The following is a 21101-nucleotide window of genomic DNA, read 5'->3' as shown; positions in this document are numbered from 1 at the left end:
CAACAGTATTCCATCAGAGTGAGGGTCCATGTGGCCCAATACTTGGTCTCCAAAGTGACTAACCACAATGGACTAGATGATGATGAGGTCCCTACCAACCTCAACCGCTCTGTGATTCTGTATCACTTGTCTTTAATGAATGCTAGGTTTTAGTTAAGTATAATTCCTGGAGTTTCTTGAGTTCTTTCTCTTAGTTAAAAAAGGCAATAAACATAGAAAAATTATCTAATTTCAAGGAAAGGAAAAAAGGCACCTTCTGTGGTTTGAGAGCTAGAATATCTGGTCCCCAAGGAAGGCCTTAGTACTTGTGCTGGTTGTTGTGCTTCTAGTATGTGTATAACTTTAATGAAAAATTAATGTCTTATTTCTTAGTAGCTTATAAAAGAAGTGTACAAGTTAAACACATCCACCTTCCTGTCTTCCAGTAATTGTTTAACTGTGTTTTATATAGCTTGTCAAAGAAGATGGTAAAGAAATGGAAGTAGAGAAAGCTGCAGAGAAAAAGGAAGAAAACGAAGAAGAAAAGGAAAAAAGGGAAACAAAAGAAGTGCAGACAGCTGAAATTAAAACAGATGACATTCCCCAGAAATCTCCCAAGAAAATCAAAACGGTGCAGTGTAAAGTGATGCTTCTGGATGGCACAGAATACAACTGTGACCTAGAGGTAAGGCATCAAGTCCCTATATAAAGAGCTTTTTTCTGCAGAGAAAAGGGAAAATTTGGTTTTTTGTAGTAAGTGTTTAGTGCTATCACTAGAGGTCAGTTAACATTTCAGTTTAAAGCTCCATTGTTAAGACTATATCAGTTTATTCTTAAAAATGCCCTCTGAGGTACACTAACAAATCCTTTCAATGTTGATCACTTGGCAGCTCAAACTAGATTTTTTTTGTAAGACATTAAAATTTTCCTGAAGATGTAGGGTCTCATGTACTAATGAAGTTTTTTTTGAGTTAATGCATTAATTTTTTTAAAGTTATCTCAACTGGAGATCTGAAGTTTAAAATAAGTTCTCTTCAAAGAAAAATTCTGCTACAGGTATAAAACATGTATTCATTTTTAAAGCTATGTTCTAGTTCTGAATTTTCATAGTTGCATGGATTGCTTGTTTACAACTGTAAATCACTGGATTAGATATTTTATATATATGTCTATTAAATCTGACTTAAAATCACTAATAGAAATAGGAATTTTGAGCTGTATGGAAAATAGCTACTTGGGTTTTATGGCCTTCATACCCTTTGAATATATATGTGTCCAAGTTCTAAGTCAAATGGTAGTTTTTTAATATTTTAGACCAAGACTAAATTGCAAAATGTGTAACTAAAGGAAAGTAGGAAACAAGTTGCTTTTCCATCTTATTTTAGTGAAATAAGCCTTGGTTTGAATTATGAGAATTTTTCTGTGAGTAGGTAGTAAGATTACTTCAGGCTAGTACTGTTCTCAAGAGGTGTCAGTCACTTCAGTACAAAGGTGTGAGATTGTTTTCTATTATGAAGTTCAGTTGTAATCACTTTTGCTAGCAGGAGGTGCAACACTGACTATGGTAAACTGCAGGACGTCTTCAGGCACACTTTCTGAAAGATCTGGAATTGTTTTAACAAATTCCCTATTTTATGCTAGACTGATGGATACCCTAGAAATAAGCTCATTCATGTAGTACTGGGATATGATGTCCCTTTGGAAAGAAGACAGTGCTCCTTATAAGACAGTTGGTATTTGGAAACCAAACTTTCAACCAGTCAGTTGTAAGAAACAGTAAAATTTGCATAGCTCTGTTTTGTAATTCCATTAACCTTTGCCAGCACTTGAAAACTGTGTTCATAGTGCCTGAAGGCTTCAGCCTCGAGTCTCAAAGGTTGTATAGGTGATATTTTCAGAAGTTCTCCTAGCTAGTAGCACCAAAGGCCAATACTAATAATGAGGCTTGGTTCCCTTACACAGCTGCATCTTAATCATAAAAGACTATCTGCTTTTCAGCAGTTGTTTTTGCAGGACAGAGCTCTAAGCTGTTCTTGGGTCCAATTATTTTTAAACTTTGGGGAAATGAGGAATCCAGTGAATTAAATAGCTGGTGAAGTCTGTTTGGTTTTCTGATGGTTCATGTGTTGCTTCCAGTCAGCCATTCTCTTTGTGAAACGTCTCATTGCTAGTCATACGAGATGGCTCTAAGGTGATGAGAAGTTTCTATGGCCAGATAAGCTGCTACTTTAGCATATCATAATTTCCATTTATAGGTTCAATAAGCTAAAGATGTGATGATGGTTCAGCATGTTCTGCAGAATGGTATTTGATGCAACACTCACAGCAAGTAGACTTTAAAGTGAGTGTTAGAACCACAGTATGTTGGTAGTTATGTACAGAATTAATATTCTTTTGTAAGAGGTGATAATTTCCTTACTCGGATCAATTCCTCCTTTACATTTCCCTCCTGTGTTTTACACTGGAATATCTGCTTGTTTGAAATGAAGGGAAAGCAGTTGTTCTGGAGCACACTCCTGAACATAGTTGTTATATTTTGCATGGTGAAAGTAACTGATCTGCTATGGTGCCTAAGCTGAATATCTGAGTTAGAAAGAAAAGTTAAAAATCTCTGCCTTTTTGAAAACTAGACATCTAGATGTATCTTCCATATTGATCTAAGGACAAAACAGTGCCAGTGTTATGGCATTTCCTAGACTGAGCTGATTTCTTGAAAATATTCTGATTTTTGTCTAATATAAATTATTCAGTTTTTGATGTAGTACACACATCACAAGCCACTTGGTGGTGCAGGCTTCTGATTGAAGCCTTTTGTCTGCTCTTCTGCTGTTTCATTTTTTCCAGTGTCTATCAGTCAGTCCCAATGCTGTTTGATTGTGGATTTCTTTAGACTCTCTTAGTATTTTAATTGCTTCCTGTGTACAGTTCCTTTTGTTCTGTGATATAGTACTGGATGGATACTACTGAACTGTTCCTCCGGATCTTGCAAAACTAATAGACAAGACTAAAAAAGATGCCTGTTTTTTAAGCCTTTCAGAAGTTTCATAATAACTTAAATCTTATTTCATGCATTAGTACAGGTTGCTTTTTAAACCTGTTCTCTAATAAAACTCTTCCTGTCAGCAAAGAAATTGTTATTTGTTGTTTATCCATGTAAAATCTCCTCGGGAATGTTTTGCTGCAGTTTGATGGAATTTTTAAAGTTTCTGTTCTATAGTTGATACTAATACAAGCTTTCTAAGGCTTCCATTTATAAATTTCTATTCTTGATGTTAAAACTGAACAATTTCAGTGTATGTTTCTTAAAATACAGTATTTTAATCCTACATGGATCTTCCCTGATCATGTCAAATATAGAACACTGCACCATAGATTAAGTTGACTGTAAAAAGCAATAGTGAAGCCTTCATTAACGTTAGTTAGGCTTGCTTATTTTTTTTTATGCTGTGGTTCCAGCAGAACATGAAAAATATACTACAGAATAATTGCTCTCTGCAACACATTGTGTAGGGAGTTACGTACTTATAGTCTAAAGCTGCAGGAATTTTGTCATGAGAAATTCTTGAAAAGTTTTTATTTATGTATTAGTATCAATATGTATGGAGAAATATATATATATATAAATTATATATAAACCAAAAATTGACATAGATACAGTAGTAACCCTGGAGTAATTGTTGGTTTTGTTTGGTCCGTGTGTGTCCCCACCCAACATAAATGATGTTTATATCTGCCTGGTATCTCTGTATATTAATTAAAGGCTATATGAGTTTTATCTTCCTGGGCTTTTCCCCCATCCTAAAATGAGACTTAAATGAAATTGTGGCTTACCACAGAACTAAGATAAAATATTGCAGAATATAATTTTTCATTATAAATGCAAAATGGTAAGTCTGTCATGATTCAGTTAAGTTGTTTGATAAGAAATGTTTTCTTATTACTTGCAATAAGAGTTTGCTGTAAGAACAGAAGAAAAAAATAATTAAGGAAGAGAACAATATGGTATAGAAACAATTTGTTTTGTATGTTCACTTAAGTCATTGTAGGACATGAGCAGTGCTGACTGCAATTTTATAGATGAATTCATGTTCTTAAGTACACGTAGAGTTTTTTTTTATTTTCTACTACTGTGCCAAATTATGTAGTGTCAGAAGGCTGCTTCAGTCCTTGGGAAGACTACGGTACAAATCCTTTTTTAACTTTTTCAGGACAAAAAGGTGTTTGGAAGTAGTCGGGATGGATTTACAAAGGGGAAACCATACTTTCTACAATGTGGTGACTGGTTCTGTGGATGTGGGGCAATCTGTGAATATAATCTCAGCTTTAGCAAGACTTGACATTTTCCCCATGGTTGTTCTAGGCACAAGTGTTCTAGACATGTGTGGGCTAAGTAAGTGTACAGAGGGGTTTGCCAGAAACTGGCTTAAGTTGTGATCAGCAGCTGGCAGTCTAGCTGGAGGCATTAACAATACTGAAGGCATTGATACCAAGGCAGTTAATGATCTGGATGATGGCACAAAGTGTGTCCTCAGCAGGTTTGTAGGTGATGATAAATCTGGGAAGAGTGGCTGTAATATATCACAGGGACTTGGATGAGCTGGAGAAATGGGCATGTAAGAATCTCATGAATTTCCACCAAGATGAATACAAAACCCTGCACCTGAGGAGGAATATGACCAAGTATCAGCACAGGCTGGACTAACTGTCTGGAAAGCAGCTTTGCACAGAAAGACCTCTGTGTGTGTCCTAATAGAAAAGATGACCGTGGGCTAGCAGTGGGCCCTTGCAGCAAAAGTCAACAACTTCCTGGCCTGCAGTAGCTGGATGCTGGCAGCAGGTCAAGGGAGAGATGGTCCTTCACTCGCTGCTCAGTACCTGGAGTTCTTAGCTGTCCAGTGTGAGAGAGACTTGGACATTCTGGACAGTCCAGCAAAGGACTGCAACACTTATTAAAGGCCTCAAGCATCTGATATCTGGGGAAGGACTGACGGAAGTGGAACTGTTCAACGTGGAGAGGAGGCGGCTCTGGGACATTTTAGCCTTGTGTATAAATACCTGGCTGGGGGATGAACCAGGCTTTTCAGTGATGCCGAGGGACAGATTGAAAAGAAATGAACACAAACTGAAGTACAGGGAATCAACTGAGAAAATGAATGTGAGTGTATATCAACTGAGGGTGACCAAACAACAGAACAGTTTCCCTAGATAGGTTTTGGAGTCAGCACCCTTTGAAATCATCCAAATCTTTTAAGACAAGGCCTTGACCAGCTCACTGTGAGCAGGAATTTCAGAAGAGATGACCTCCAGAGGTCTCTTCGGACCTCAGCTAATGTACATAATTGTAGCTATATTTCACTGTTGTAGGAGAATAATTCAGTTAATAATTTAGTCTATATAATGCACATGGCACATGTTCATTTTCATGGCTGGGCTTCGCAAACGAAGATTTGGGAAGGCTCTATCCACATTTGTTACAGGCACGCTGGTGGCTTATGAGGCCAATACATGGCACATGTACTGTCAATTAAAAACTGATGATAGCATGAATAGTATCAACATACAATTACTGTTAAAGCAGTAAACCCGATGGCATACCTGTAACTTCATTAAGTTGACTAACAATGTAAGAATTGGAGAGCTGGTATGCAAACTGCCCCTAAAAATATTGCACTGATTCCTGGTGAACACTACCATCTTGGCATTCTGCAAGGAACTATCTAATGTGCTAGCCTAGTAACTTTTCTTCCCATACCTGGTCTTGGTGATTTGAAGCTCTGTTATGTTGGAGGGTTTCACCTACTGCCTGTTATGGTGTGGCAAATTTTTTGAGGTGAAATGATGTTTGAGTTAAGCGCTTTGAAATATTAATCTTCATGCCAGCTGTGACTTAAAATTTTCACCTCAAAAAGATATTTCAGATACCTTTGAAATAATTAGATTACTGGAAAGGTGCTATTGCTGAAAACATGAGTGGAAAAACAACATAATATTTCTCATGTTTTAAAGTTTAGAGTGTAAATGGAAACTTTTGTTTATGAATTTTAGTTTTGTATATTACCCTTTTAGCAAGATGGTTACTTCTCACCTTTTTTTGCTTTTAGCAAAAAAGGAGTTCCCTAAAATCTCAACTGTTTGTCACTGTTGTCCAAGTACCTGTTTTTATCTTGGTTTTTTTTGTTTTGTTTTGTTTTTTTTTTAATTCGAAGTAAGAAAATAAATCCCTAAATAATTAAGAACAATTGGAAGACTGCACTTTGAGACTTCATACTGTCTGGGAGGATAGATGACTTCAGGCATAATATCCCTAGCAGTTTCAATTGACAGTTTCTAAAATAGCAGCTCTTTTGTTACTGCTCAGTGAATTCCATGATCTATGCCAGTTGTTTAATCTGACAGCTATCTCTTTTATTTCCTTCTATTTTCCCTTATTTTAAAAAGTAATATTAGAATAGATTCAGGTTTTAGCTGTGCAGTTCTAACAGTTGTTTTACTTTAATTTCTGTTCTTTTTTCTGTTCATCTTGTTTGTAATGTTTCCTTAAAGAACAGAATATTCACTGACAATAGTCTGTGTACTTAGGAAGAAATACCATTTCAGTAGACCAGAAACTGCTCGCTAAACTGCTGTCCACGTGATAGATTTCTATCCTGCTTATATTCCCTTTTGCTTTGTGAGCATAATTTAGTTTTAGATGTATTTGTGGCTACATTTCTTCAGCTCCAGTGCTTTAAAACACTCACTTAATTTTTTATAGCATGAGTTTTTAATTTTGGATACGGAAAGAACAAAACCTTGTTTCGTATAATGTCTTGTAAAAAAACATGTACAACCATCCCCTATCCTCACTTTCCCCCACCCAACAGTGAAGCTGATTTTGTTCTTTATTTTGCTAGGTGACATGTTCAGTACAAATTAAATTAGCTAAATTTCTTGAAAAAGACTGGATGTAAAAAGAATTTTTCAAGCTTAAAAATGGATATTTCAACTCAATAAGGTGCTAATAAGCTTTTAAAGAATACATAAGACAATCGTATTGGAAAAAAGGTTATAGTTTTTGCTTAAGTTTGGTGTTTAACAATAGAGTTCACCTGGAATTATTTTTTTAAGTGTATTATTGCTGAGATGTACAGTAAGCAGCAAAAGCTCTGTAGAGGTTGTCCTGGACCAGGCTCTCCATGCTTCACTAAACATTTTTAGAAATTTAGTATTTATCAAGTGGGAAGTGGATATCCTAACTTACTGAAAATTGAGTTCAACTTGTGTTGGTTTATAAGTAAACCGGTGGGAGAAATGAACCCAACTCAAGAGAGATTACAAGTCAGAGTTACAGTTTACAAAAAGATTACAATAAACGCAATGATACAGAGAAAACTAGTTTTAACCCACAAAGACAGGTGTATAACCAGCACCCTGGGACAGAATGGTGTTTGTCAACCCCTGTGCTGAGCACCAGTGGCCGCACTGGGTGCAAAGTAAATGAAAAGGAAAACCTATTGGTCTGGATGATGGTTGCAGTCCTGTTGAAGTGATGATCACAGTCTTGTCAAGAGTGGCAGTCACAGTCCTCTTGAAGTTCTGGTCCTCCTCTGGATCCGAGGAGTGGTACCAGAAGTCCCAAGATTACGTACGCTCAGGTTCGGGTGGTACCTCTCCCAGGGCAGGGAGTTTCACAATGGGTGATTTAACTCTGAGTCATGGGAAATTTTTGGAATCTTTGGTCTAGGTCGCGTCAGCTGCCTATTATGCCAGTTCATTATGGGCCATTAGCAGAGATGACCCCTCAGGCTGGGTGTGAAGGTGCTAATGCCTCTCTGGAGGGGAGTTATCACAGCTGAGTCATTGGTGTGAAGACAAAAAATACTCCCCCCTTGAAGTCTAAGGTGTCAGATGTGCCCTGGGCAGCTGCTGCAAATGGTCCATTATTAACAGTCATCAGAAATGACATAGAGGGTGTAGAATACACAGTTTTGGTTATACCCACGTAGTGATAAACTGATCCTGGCCGATGTAACTAGAACAAGCTATATTCTGAAACGTTGGAGTTCTGCAGTACAAAACTGAGATAGGTAGAGAGATTAATTTAAGTGCATAGGTGAAGTCCTGTAATTGTAGAATGACTGAAGCCAGTTTGTGTTTGTTGACATACTTGTTTTATGTCCTGGCTACCACAGAATGTTATTTGTAATAATAATCTTTATGTTCTCAAGAGTCTTCTTGTCTTAGAAAGACTAGATTCCCTGTAAGCAAGGGTTACATTATTGTCAGCTGAGAAGGGCAGGGGAAGTAGGTTTTACATAAGGAAATCATATATCATGTCACTATGTCACTTTTTTTACCCTGGATTCTTCAGAAGGGACTTAAATTTGGGAGCAAAGATAAACCAGTGTAAATTGCAATCCAATTATAAACTTAGTTATAGCACTAAAAAAATTGCATGGATGTACATTTTGTTCTACCTGGAACAGTTTCAATTTATTTGGAATGGATTAAGTAAATGTGGGAACTTATCACATTAATAAAAAGGGATTTATTACAATTTAAAGTCCAGATAAAATAAAATTGGTGTGACTTCTGCATAACGAGGCATTTTCTCAGAATCTATATTGAGTCAAAGCACTTCTTGGGGAAAAAAGTATATGTGACATGCAGAATGCATTGAGAGATACATTAGATTGAAGAAAAACTGGGTTTTGGGACAAAGCCTTATGAAAGTAAATTTCTGTGTATATCTTCTCTCTGACATGTTGTGTAATTTGCTGGTGAGAGGTACAAAATAGAAATGGATGGGAGATACTCAGTTAGAAACAACACAGCTTTAGGATATTGAGATAGTAAGCTTATGTATGAAATTGTGGGGAGGAAAAAAAGAACAGTTCATGGTGAATTAGTTTTTGAGGTGGTATAGAAACATCTTTGCAAATGACTATAATTTGATGCTGTTCTTCCATAGTTCAGAATTTGTCATCAAATGTAGTTGTAGGAGTAGAGATACACTTGTACCCTTCTTGTTTCTTTGCCATTTGTATGTTTTGTATAGACATGCTTGTTTCTGCATATCTTTCCCATTGTCCAGGGCATGCTTGACATGGTTATGCTTGGCTTCCAACATAAAGCAAATCTCAGATATTTGTCTTTTTTGAAGGTTACTTTGTAAATTAATTTATCACCTTTTGAAAGTGATCTGTTCTTTTGCCCCTAGAACTCTTTATTTTGCCTTAGTAGATCTTCTGACTGGTGTCAACTTGCTGTTTTGAATTTTAAGTCAATAATTGTTTATCTATGGAACTGTGCAAATTGATATTTTGGTCTCTTTTGTGATTATTTTTTTCCCATCTGTCTTTGTAATTTTACTTCCATAGATGCAAATTTGAAGGACCTAGTTTAGTGCCTTTCTTGAGTATAGCTTCTCTCAGTATGCTCGTCTGAATGACAGTTCAAATACAACACCTAAGGTGTTGCCCAGAAGTCCTTAACCTTGTACCAAGTGTTCCTCAGTTCATTGTTGTTTGAAATTCTCACTGTAGTGTTCTGTGGTTCTTGATCTTTCTCAGAAGTGAACTGCAGTCAATTTATCAGTGCTGTGTTGTAATCAGATGTAATTCAGATGCTGATTGTAATCTTGGATAGTTGATAAAATGTCTTGTGGTCTGTAAATAATTATTATGCATCTTGGCTACTTGCTCTGAGGAATTAAAAACTTTGAATGGGAGTAGTGTTGTGAACTTTTGTACCAGCCACTCTTCAAACTTACTTTATATTGGTTTTTGGAACCTGTAAAGTTTCATAAAACAGCAGAATATCCTCCATTAAAGTGTTAAAACTAAAAGGAATTAAATATATCTTCTAGTTCCTTCAGTCCACAGGTTGCATATTAACAAAATAGATTGATTTTCTGTGTTCTGTAGCTTTAAAGGAATCTTTAGAAAGAAATCACAAAATAGTATTGCATGCAGTATACTTAAACATGAGTTACATGTACACAATATGTGCATTCATAAAGCATGAGCAATTCATTTAATCATTTTAAGCTTAAAATTATGGTAACTTTTAAAGATAATTTCAATTTAGCCTCAGACTCTTCAGAGTAATGTGTGAAAGCCTGGAGAGGTGGAAAGAGGAAGAAGCTATTGTTGAATAGTTCTGGAGCAGCATGACTTAATTTTCATAATTTTCACTTAATTTTCATGTGAACTGTTAAAAAACTTTGTTACCCTTCATTACTTGAAAGAGAGTTCAGTTTACTTACAGGAATAACAGTGTGTAAGTGTATCACAGGCTTGTTGAAGTATTGGAGGATTAAAGCTGTTGAGTGGTATTTGCCAAAAATTGTGACTGAGTCTTTGTTCTTGTTTGAAATGACAGAACTGTGTTAAAGGATAAAATAACCTAGGATCATGATTCAGTAGTGTCATATTTGAGATCTAATGGCAGTTGAGATTTAATAGCTTGAATGAATAGACTGTTGGAATGTTTGACTTAATTTCTAGAAGCAATTTTAATTATTTTTTTAACATAGTGCAAGTGACATAATTTTGACCTACTCCTTTTCTGATAATTGACATCTGTGGGAGGTGTAAGTTATTAATATTTTATGGTGCTCTGCATGTGCCTCTTATTTTCATGGGGGGAAATTAACTTCCTTTTTTTCCTCTCCTGTTCTGTGGTTTTGTAGATAGTCATGAGGAAATTGTCATTAAATTTGGTATCTGCAGCAAAGACCGATTCAGATTTTCTGCTTCATATATAAACTGTGTTTTAGTGGAGAGTAACAGTTTAAACAAACAAAAAGAAGTGCTAAGTGCATAATGATTACTAATTAGAAGCAAATGAAGATCCTATTGGGTTTGTTTACTGTGTTCAGGCAGTGGTCTAATTAAGTATTTATGACAAAAGGCATTTAAAGGATGCCAGCACTGACCGTATTTTATGCACGTATGAACAAGTGAAATATATTGGAGTTGACATAGACTCTGTGGTTGCTTACAGTTTGCTAATACAAAGTAAAAATATATTTGCTCAATGTACAGTTAAGATCAGTCTTTAACTCTGAATTAAGAAAAGTCTGAATGAAGTTGATACGGAACAGATGTTTAATTATAGTTGAGTTTTGATTTGCAAGTCTTTTTTCTGACTGCTCAGATGTGTAGACTAGGTTTATTCAAACACTAAGTGGTCTGTTTAAACTATGACATCTTTTACTTAGAAAAAAGAAAAATAGGGGTGATGTTAAATTTGGCACATTTTTTAAAATATCTGTCTAGATTCAACAGACATCGGTGGAAGTAATGTTTATGTGTGAAGTCATCTCAGTCCCTGGATATTCTACCTTCCTCTGCAGCATTGAGCACAACCCTTTGCCGGGGCTCCTTTGGGCCATTTTACTTAGTTTTTTTCCTGCTGCTCTTGCACCTCCAAGGCACCACTTAAGCCTTCGCTTTCCCCATCTTTTTGCCATTGCCAGTTTGTAGCAGGAGAGAGCTCCTCTATTCCCTTGGTTCTGTTTTCCCCAGAGGTTCTTGACTGTGCAGAGCAGCCTGTGCTTGAAAGACTTCCAGGTTGGCTGTGCCATCAGGAGCTGCCACTTTTCAGCTCTTCCTGCAGGCAGTAGAAGTGTGGGACAGGCATAAGAGCACTTTTCATGCATCACTGGCCCAGAAGCACAGCAAAGCAATTTTTTGGAGCCAAAAAAAACATGCTTGTCACTGATAGGTATCATACTTTTGAAAACACCACAAGCTGTTGCACGTCTAGTGCTCTGTTGTGTATGATCAGTTTCCTGAGACTTGAAGAATAAGGATCGACAGAGAGTGTGCCTGGCCCATATTCCTGCTTCTTCTTTCTGTGACCTTGCCTTTGCCACACTGCAAGGGACATTTATTTGTTTGTTTGTTTTAAGCAAAACTGAAGAATGCAAGGAATTTAAGGACCTTCATGTTCTTCTTAAAGTGTGGGCCCCAGAACTGCTCGCAGTACTCAATGTGAGGACAAACCAATCTGAATACATCAGGATAATCACCTGGCAGCAGATGTGGGTTGTGTTAATGGTTGTGAGCATTGGCTTTTATATGGATTGAGAAAAATAAAATGAAATCAAATCCCTTTTCCACCTGTAGCCTTTATGATATGTGTCTTAGAAAATGTTTTTGGAGCTGAAAAACCCTTGGCATTTCAGGCAAATACCAGTCTGATAATTATTAAACTCATGGTGAGCACAGGGAATATAATAATCATGCTATGTTATACATATAGCTATGCATGATAAACTGTGCCTATCCAGGAGAGCACCTCTCTTCAATGCAGGGCCCAGGCCCATCCAAGAGATGGGGGCAGACATGGCACACCTACAACATAGGCAGGGACTAAGGGCCCCAGGCTCAGCCAAGACACATCCCCAGGGCTCTTGGCAGGGAGATGGTGTGGGTCCCTGGGGGAAAGCTGCTCCCAGACACTGAGGCCTATGAGCACTCCCAGGATCTTGGCAGAAGCAGACTTGCAGTGCTCATGTGCTTTCCTTTAGACATTTGTGGTTAGCCTCTTTGGAGACCAAGTATTAGGCTAGATGGACCATCGCTCTGATGAAATACTGTTGTTCTCAGGCTCTTGTTTTATTACATTTCTCTGAAGGAAACAGCTCAGGCATTTCTAAAACCGAGTACGAGGAGCAAAAAAAACTTCGTGGGGAAATAATAGTTATTGCAGACCTCAAAATGTTTGCAGTCATTCAGTTTGGGAGCACGTCCTACATCAGGGTAAGGGTTTGATCTCTGAGTAGAGATGTGGGGTTTTGCCATCCTGTGGAAACCCAGCTGAACTGAGTGAACACAGAACACTTTCAAAAAATTGTGCTTCACTTGTTTTGGAGTTAGGTGTTGGGTTTTTTTGTGGGTTTGTTTTTGAGGGTTTTTTTCCAAATTTCTTCAGGTTGTTAAATGGTCTTCAGCTGAGCCACGACTCTCACCTCCATACGATACATGCCTTCGTCCCACACAGAGACAGAGCCAATGCCTAGACTGAGATGTGATTACCCATTGAATCCTTTCTGCTAGTGCAGCGCTGGGAAGAAATGCCACATTCTTCCTCAGCATGTACTGCTAGAGAAAGGAGGAGGCAGGAAGAAGGGACATACAACGATCATCTAGTCTAATTGCCTGACCACTTCAGTGGTCAAAGCATGTCCAAATGACTCGTAAACACTGACAGACTTGGGGCATCAACCACCTCTCTAGGAAGCCTGTTACAGTGTTTGATCACCCTATTGGTACAGAAGTCTTTCTCATGTCACATCTTCCTCAGGTCACAACCTCTGCTGGTGCAGCTTTGAACTGTTCCCACGTGTCCTATTACCGGATCCCAGGGAGAAGAGCTCAGCACCTCCGTCTCCTCTTCCCCCTCCTCAGGAAGCTGTTGAGAGCAATGAGGCCACTCCTCAGCCTCTCTAAACTAAACAAACCCAAAGTCCTCAGCCACTCCTCATAGGACACTTCTTCCAGCCGTTTCATCAGCTTTGCTGCTGCCCTCTGGACACATCCAAGGAATTCAAGGACTTTCACATTCTTCTTAAATTGTTGTCCCCAGAACTGCTCACAGAACTCAAGATGAGGACAAACCAATCTGAACACATCAGGATAATCACCTCTTTTTGTCCAGCTGCTTAAACCGTATTTGCTGCACCCCAGGATGGAGTTTACCCTTCTGGCTGCCTGGGCTCCCTACTGGCTCACACTAGCCAGCTGCTGACTAAGCACCCCCAGATCCCTTTCCATAGGGTTGAAAGCCAATCCTCTCACAATTTGTACTTGTGCCCAGCATTATTCTGTCCCAGGTACAGAATCTGGCACTTGTTATTTCATGCCAGTGGTTGCCCGATGCTCCAGTCTATCCACATCCCTCTGTAAGGCCTCTTGTCCCTCAAGAGAGTCAACAGAACCTCCTAGTTTAGTATCATCAGCAAACTTGCTAATGGACCATTCAACTCGTGCATCCAGGTCATTGATAAATATATTGAATAGAACTGGTAGCCGTGTTTAAATTGCATTTGTAGCTGGCAACTCTTGTATAGCCAAATAGCTCCATAATATGCTAATTCCCAACTGCATAGAAATTTCCATTGTGTATGCCTGCTGCATTTACTTTGCTCTGGTTTGCTTTTTTTGTGGGAAGGAGGTAAAGGACAGAAACATGCTGCCTCTAATTTTATGAAGTGCTTGCTTTATGAGGTGGCATCTGTGATGCCTAAATACAGGCTTGAAATTGGTATTGGAATAACCTTGGTTACATGCATGCTTTCTATGTTCTCAATTAAAAAGACATAAGTTTGGGGCAATTTAGAATACTGCTGTTCTGCGTACTGTTGTGTTTTAAACTTCTGGCTCTGTGAGCATATCCTCATTTGTCAGCCTCTTGGTGTAGCTAGGTTCAATACGCTCCTGTTCTTGTGGGAGCCAAATACGAACTTAAAATTTTACTGCCATTTCTGTGTTAGAATTTGGAATATGAAGATTTCCTTGTTTTCAGTGCTAATGTTTGTTGTGCTATATATACATAGGTATGTGGATATACCCATATATGAATGTATATCTATCTGTACGTATCTAAGGCTAGTGATTATAATTTTACACATTGGCTGAGACTACCACGTAACATCTTAACCACATGGTAGAAAAAGAAATGGAATCCAGTTTAAAAAGTAACAACCTGTGCAAACCATGATGCTGCCTTCTTAAGAGTCCCCTGCTTTTCTATTAAAAAATTTCTGGATCACAATAATTGTCTTCAGTTCTTATTTAAAGACACTCTACTGTCTCTTGAAGCATGACCTTTCTAGAAAAGGTATATGTTATCATATAATTAAAACTATGTGGTAAATGCCTGTCCCCAAATGGATTACAGAGAAATTGTACTTGAAAAGTTTGTTTTTGCAAATTAAGTACCTTTTCAGATTTTTAAAACTATATCTCAGTATATATTTATAAAATTTAAATAACCAGGGGTCTTAGAATTTTACAAGTAGGATCTTATAATGAGAACCATTGCTGGTACTGAGAGGCTTCACGAATCCATAACAGAGCTCTATAAATACCAGTTTCTGATGCTGTAATGTCTTCGTGCTGCTTTGTGCTGCTGTCTAGAACATCAACTAACATAACTGAGGCTTTGTGGCATGGTGGTGTCTTTCCTTATGTGGAAGAGCTATAAACTGACAAAAATATGTTCAAAGATACTGTGGACACTGCTAATGTATCCAAGTACAGTGTTGATATGACTTTGGAAGAAGAAACTGCTATATTTTACTGTTACCCTTGCAATATATTTCCTCTAGATTTGTCTGCTTTATGTTTCTGTATGTCAAAAGCTTTATATTAACTGTGGGATTTAGTATATGAACTTTATAAAAAGGGCAAGTAATTCCAGATATGGACTTAATGATAGTTTATATTGTTTTTGCATTACTAAATATATTTCCTTTACTGAAATATGTATAACTGGAACTTGCCTTTCCGAGGTGTGATGACTGACCTGCACATTGACTTGGGGAAAAAAGTGATATCTATTACATGCATCTAAGCAGGCTAAGATTCTTCAAACCTTCTATTGCTTATACTTTTCCTGCTTTCAATTTATTTCTTTTCTATATTGGCAGTTTTTCTTCTTAAGCTGAAGGGGAAGCTGTCAAGAAAATTAAGTTGTTACTTCAGACACTTACAGGAAGTAGTCATCTGTCTTTCTGAAGAGTAAGATTTTTGAAAGTGCTGGAAAAACTTAAGATTCCTAGCTCTGACTTCTGAGTTCCACTGCCTTGCTATGCTACTTGTGCTATTGAATGTATTCATTTTATAATTTTGTTTCTTTGAAAACTTTCTGATCTTTGTGAGTAGAATGTCTTCTGGACAATGTGATTTTCAATAAATAAAGCTTTGGATTCTTGGGGAATAAACCAACAATGCCATCACTCTTTGTTCAGTGCATACTTTCTTTTCCCCCCTCTTCCTCCCCTCTTGGCCTTTAACGCCCTGTGCTGTGGAGCTGAGCTGAGGACACGTGCTGAGCTGGGGCCTGTTGTGAGCACTCTGCCACTGTCTACGCAGACAAGGGCTGCAGTGTCGCCAGGGCTGCCTACACAGGGGCAGTGGATGGCCTTTCTGTGGAATTGCAGTGGTGTATGGCATCTACTGAAATCTGTAGGATAAGCAAATACAAGAATTCCTATAAGCTGACAGGCCTCTGAAAAGGCCATGTTGTGGCCTCATTGATAAATGCCACAAATAGCAGAGCAGTCATGAAGGAGTTGGTTTAAACTGGGAGGCTGCATGCCATTCACGTTCAGATTTTAACTTCCCACCCTTGAGTATGTGGTGTGAGCTGTTTGCTCTAAATCTTTGTCTCATGTTAGCTGCCATCTCTAGCACAGTAGTCCTTTTCCTTAAAACCTGTCACATAGACGCAGGATCTGGGACCTGCTTTTCATTACTGGCACTGCAGACATATGGAATGCCCTTGTTTACATTTGTGGTTTCAGGTACAAGAAACATAGAATGATAGAATGGTTTGAGTTGGAAGGGACCTCAGAAATCTAGTTTCAAGCCCCCTGCTAGGCTAGGACACCTTGCACTAGGCTGGATAGTTCAAAGCCCCATCCAGCCTGGCCTTGAACACTTCCAACTTCTCTGCTTCTAGAACCTAGCTTCTCTGGGCAAACCCGTTCCACTGTCTCACCACTCTCACAGAAAAGAACTTCTTACTAATAACTAATTTACACCTATTCTTTCAGTTTAAAGCTATTACCCCTTGTCCTGTCACTACATGCTCTTGTAAAAAGTCCCTCCCTCCTCTCATGTAGGCCCCCTTGAGGAACTGGAAGTCTGCTGTAAGGTCACAAGAACAGATAAAACTTCGACACTAACTGCAATTTGCTTAAAGTCTAGTAAGACTGAGCTACAGCAAGTGGCCTTTTTAAGACACTTTTTAAGAATGTGTTAAAAGGATGAGCAGTCTTTGATTATTATTATAAAGTAGCAGATTACAATACTGAAACTAACCACAAATAAAAATGTGTTCTTAATTTTATTTCTTTGTTACAGACTTGCACAATTAGTATTTTTAGGAAGACTATGCTTCTGGAAGACTTGGGGGGTTTTTTTGAGTGTCTAATGGAGTCGTTGGGTACTGAGAGAGTTCATAAATATAGAGATGGAAAGCAGTCCTTATTTTCTGCCCCTCGAAACCACTGCAGTATGGAGAGCTAGACATACTGCATATGTTCACCTTGCACCTGTATGCTACTTTTCCTGGTCTGAGCATCAACTTTTAGTGGTCTTTTTGTTCTTTTTGTCTCTTGAAGATGAGACCACACTTTATTTTTTCAGTGCACTCATATCACATGATTCAGAAGTCATTGAGACGTATACCAAAATGATAGAGATGCTAAAGTTAATAGAAATGAACGCTGTAAAAACTACATTAATTTTTAGAAGACAGTACAGAGAAAGTTGGCTCAAATAAAGAAGTCTTCCATTATTTTAAAAATAAAGATTTACAAAAACTAAGAGTATTTAGTAGTACTTAATAGGGCAAAATATTTAAATTGATTTAGGTACTGAATTTTCCTTGTGTATTCAAATAATTTTTTTTTAATATATTGAAAAAAATTGAAATGTCCCTGTTTTTGTCAAGGATATTTATAGCTTTCAAATATGGTGAACAGTGTATTGTAAGAAAGCTTATAGCTTTATAATCTGCTTTATTTATATTTTAAGTGTTCCTGAATAATATAATCAAATAACAGTACCTGTAATTAAGGACTGATTTACTGATAGCAATTTTCTCTTTTTTTTTCTGTGTTTTTCCTTGTTTGTTTTTTTTTTTCTTTCCATACCCTCCCACCCCCAGAAAAGAGCAAAAGGACAAGTGCTGTTTGATAAAGTATGTGAACATCTCAATTTACTGGAAAAGGACTATTTTGGGCTGTTGTTTTATGAGACTTCAGAACAGAAGGTAAGCCTATATGAGGTTTTTGTTTGTTTTTCGTTGTTGCTGTTCACTTCAATAGCTTAGTGAGGTATGTTCTATTAAATGTATACCGTTACAAACACTTGAGTGAATTTTGCTGCCTTGCTCATATATGCGTAAGAATGTTTTATTCAGGAACGTGAAGGAAATGCAGCCCCTAAATCTGTGACTATTAAGTCTTTGATTTCCTTTCTTATTAATTTTAAGCTTAAAGAAAATTTTGGCATTTGTAAAGAGGCTGGAGGCGACCCGTGACTGGTACTGGATGCTAATTTTACAAATAAGTGGTGTTTGATATGACTGTGTTCAAAAGGATCTCTTAAATACCATTTGATAACTTATTTTCAGTCTTCTTTTGTACTTGCTGATATGCTAGATGGTTGAGCACATCTAGATTGCTCAGCTGACAAAAGTCTTAAATGAATTGATGGTATGTCTTCCATTAATTATCAAAACCAAATTTGTCTTTCCAGCATGGGCTGGCTGTTGCTTTCTCCGTGAACTAAAGATATATGTGTGGTCATCTTTATCTTCATAAAAAAACCCCAGACTAATAACTGCAAATTGAAGTGGAAAAAATTGTATTTCTTTTTGATCTGTATTTGTAGCAGAACCATAATTACATTATACATAGTCTAGAAGTTTTTGCTTTTTTTTCTATCATCTTCTTTTTTCTTCTGTTGTGTTTGAAAGTAAGTCTAGTTAAGTGGTCTGAATAAATCTGAATTTCTGACAACTTCCATTCAGATAAAGCTGGTTTCTAGAGTTATTTGCTTTGCTGCAAAGCTTTCTTTGCAGTATTGAGCAAAATACTCAATCACTCTGTATTAAGGATCCCCACATACAAAACGGGCTTGAATTTTTACTTAGGTATTTAATTTCTGTTCTTGATTTGTAAACCATTTCTAGAAATAAAAACTTTTTTGGTGTAACAATGAAGAGCATTTCAGTTGATCTTCTGAGTAATATAAACCTAATTTTATCTGTTACTTTCACTTGTTATCCCTTTATTTCTGCTGCTCACTATTGAAAAGCTATGCTGTAAATGCACAGCAAAATAACATAAAACAGCAGTCTGATCTCTGGCAAGAGAGGAACGGTCTAATAGCAGACCTGGGATCCTCGAGCTATTCCAGGAAATAGCCCACCTGAGTAGATCCTAGGAGGCAGATAGGGAAGGGAGCCTTTGGTTTTTGAAAGTAGAGCAGAAAAGTCTGGATTGGCGTAGAGTTAAGTGTTTCTCTCTCTTTTTTTTTTTTCCCTAATGTACCTCTAATTGGACTAAGATTTTCTTGGTGTTCTTCAGTCATGTGAATGCAGGAGACCAGAATTCCACATCTTAAAAAGAGCCTGTTTTTTCACATGTCTTTATCCATGGAGCTACTAAAAATTTGACTGGATATGAACCTGGGAAACCTGATGTAATTCAAAACTAGCTCTTAAATTGTACTTAGACCAGTTATCTCTATGGGTCTCTTTTAGCCTGAATGAATCCTTGAGCTTCCCATCCAGTACTGTGGAAGTGTTACTGTAGCAGCACTTATATATTAGGTATTTATGTAAATTAAGTGAGAAATATCTGATAAAGTGGTCCTTCTTTATATGTGGAGTCTAAGTCAAGCACTTATTCAAAGGAAGAGTAGACCACATCTCACCTGAATTAATGGGCAGCAGCAGGCTTTTATTTAAAAACTTCCAGAGAAATCTGGTCCTATCTGTTATGAGGACTGAACAACCACATTGTTGGATTTTGTCTTTGTCATGCAAATAAGTTCTTTGTGTTATTTGGAGAAACTTTAAAAAGAGTCTTCTCTGGCAGATTTGCATTTCCCACCTCCTACTCTCACAGAACTTTTTCTGGGTTTAGGGCCCTGGGGTTGGTTTTTTTTTTTTTTTCATCTCTGTAGTAAGTTTGAATTCTTTCAGTACCAGTTCTTTCTGATGCCTTTTTTTTCCTGTTGTTATGACTGTTGCCTCTTCAGATTAAAGTGTCACAAATCTCTGACCTCCAGGCCAGTCAGTACTAAATGCTGAATGATGTGTTTTTCCATTCTTGTGGACTCATCACAGCCACCCATTTATTAGCCAGCTGTTGAAATACATGGCAGCTGTGGTGTGTGGAAACTGAATGCCAGGCACTCTTTTGAGCTCCCTAATGCACCATTGGGGTACCATTGGAGGAGGAGTCCCATTAATTTTTCTCCATGAGTGTTCTCTGCAGCTGGGAGAGATGTTATGTCTTCAAATCAGACTGATTTTTGTTAGCTTTAATACACACTTCAAAACTATTTAAGTCAGATTAGTCATTAATTATTTCTTTCTTTTTTACAAATGTTAAATTTATTAGTGTAAAGTTTAGTTAGGGATTTCATTGCGTTGCATCCTTGAAAGTTCATGAATGCTCCATTCACACTGTAATTGTTGTGCAGAAGTGTTAGAAAGCTTCTGCTCTTACTCTCTGGGTGCCAGCTGGAAATGCTGTCTTTCTGGATTTTTACAAAATACTTTTGTAATTGTAGAGAACATTTTGTTATTCTTTGACAATACATTACTTTGTCTCATCTATAACCTTACCATTCACAAATTAAACAAATAGATTTCTGCCTAGTGGAGCAAAGTAGTGTGTATACACTTTGTCTTTTGCTTTGAAAGACAGACCTGTCTATTCTGCATTAAGAGTGTTTGTTGCATTTCATGGTGTTTGTTTTATCTGTCACAAAAGACCCAGATGCAAAAAACCCCACCTCTGTAATTATGCCTATAAATGGAATATAAGCATCTGATTTTATTTGACAGAACAGTAATGAAAATTGGTGGCAAAGTCTACTTCCCATAAGCTTATTTCAGACTTGGAAAAATCAGAAAATTAACTGTTTAACATGTGTAAAGAAATAATTATTCTTCTCATCTTCCAGTATATTCTTTTCTCCTTCTTTGTAGTGATAAAAGATAAAGCATTGAAAGCAGCATACTCAGGAATGCTAGTTTTCTGCTATAACTATGCCATGCTGTAGTCTGTATTTTTTTTACTTTACACTACATCTAAAATGTAAGAATTTAAGCTACTTCTAGTTATCTTTGTAATTGCAAGAATATGGCTGTGTGTAATTTCAGAG

The 21101-nt window shown here is 37.4% G+C and overlaps 1 protein-coding gene across 25 annotated transcripts in view; it reads left to right on the top strand.

Annotated features, from left to right (window-relative positions):
• Positions 1 to 21101, top strand: part of EPB41L2 (erythrocyte membrane protein band 4.1 like 2) — a 138203-nt gene that overhangs the window by 73055 nt on the left and 44047 nt on the right. For all 25 annotated transcript variants that reach the window (XM_027669516.1, XM_027669475.1, XM_027669482.1 and 22 more), the window contains 2 exons: positions 452 to 664; positions 17866 to 17970. In XM_027669516.1, the coding sequence (XP_027525317.1) occupies positions 452 to 664; positions 17866 to 17970 (318 nt within the window). The remainder of the gene's footprint in view (positions 1 to 451; positions 665 to 17865; positions 17971 to 21101) is intronic.

The sequence above is a fragment of the Corapipo altera genome, unplaced genomic scaffold, assembly GCF_003945725.1.
Source record: "Corapipo altera isolate COAL_440 unplaced genomic scaffold, ASM394572v1 2b, whole genome shotgun sequence".
In the NCBI taxonomy this organism is placed as follows: Eukaryota; Metazoa; Chordata; class Aves; order Passeriformes; family Pipridae; genus Corapipo; species Corapipo altera.
The sequence above is the reverse complement of the archived record's forward strand: the minus strand, read 5'-3'. Positions and strand labels throughout refer to the sequence as shown.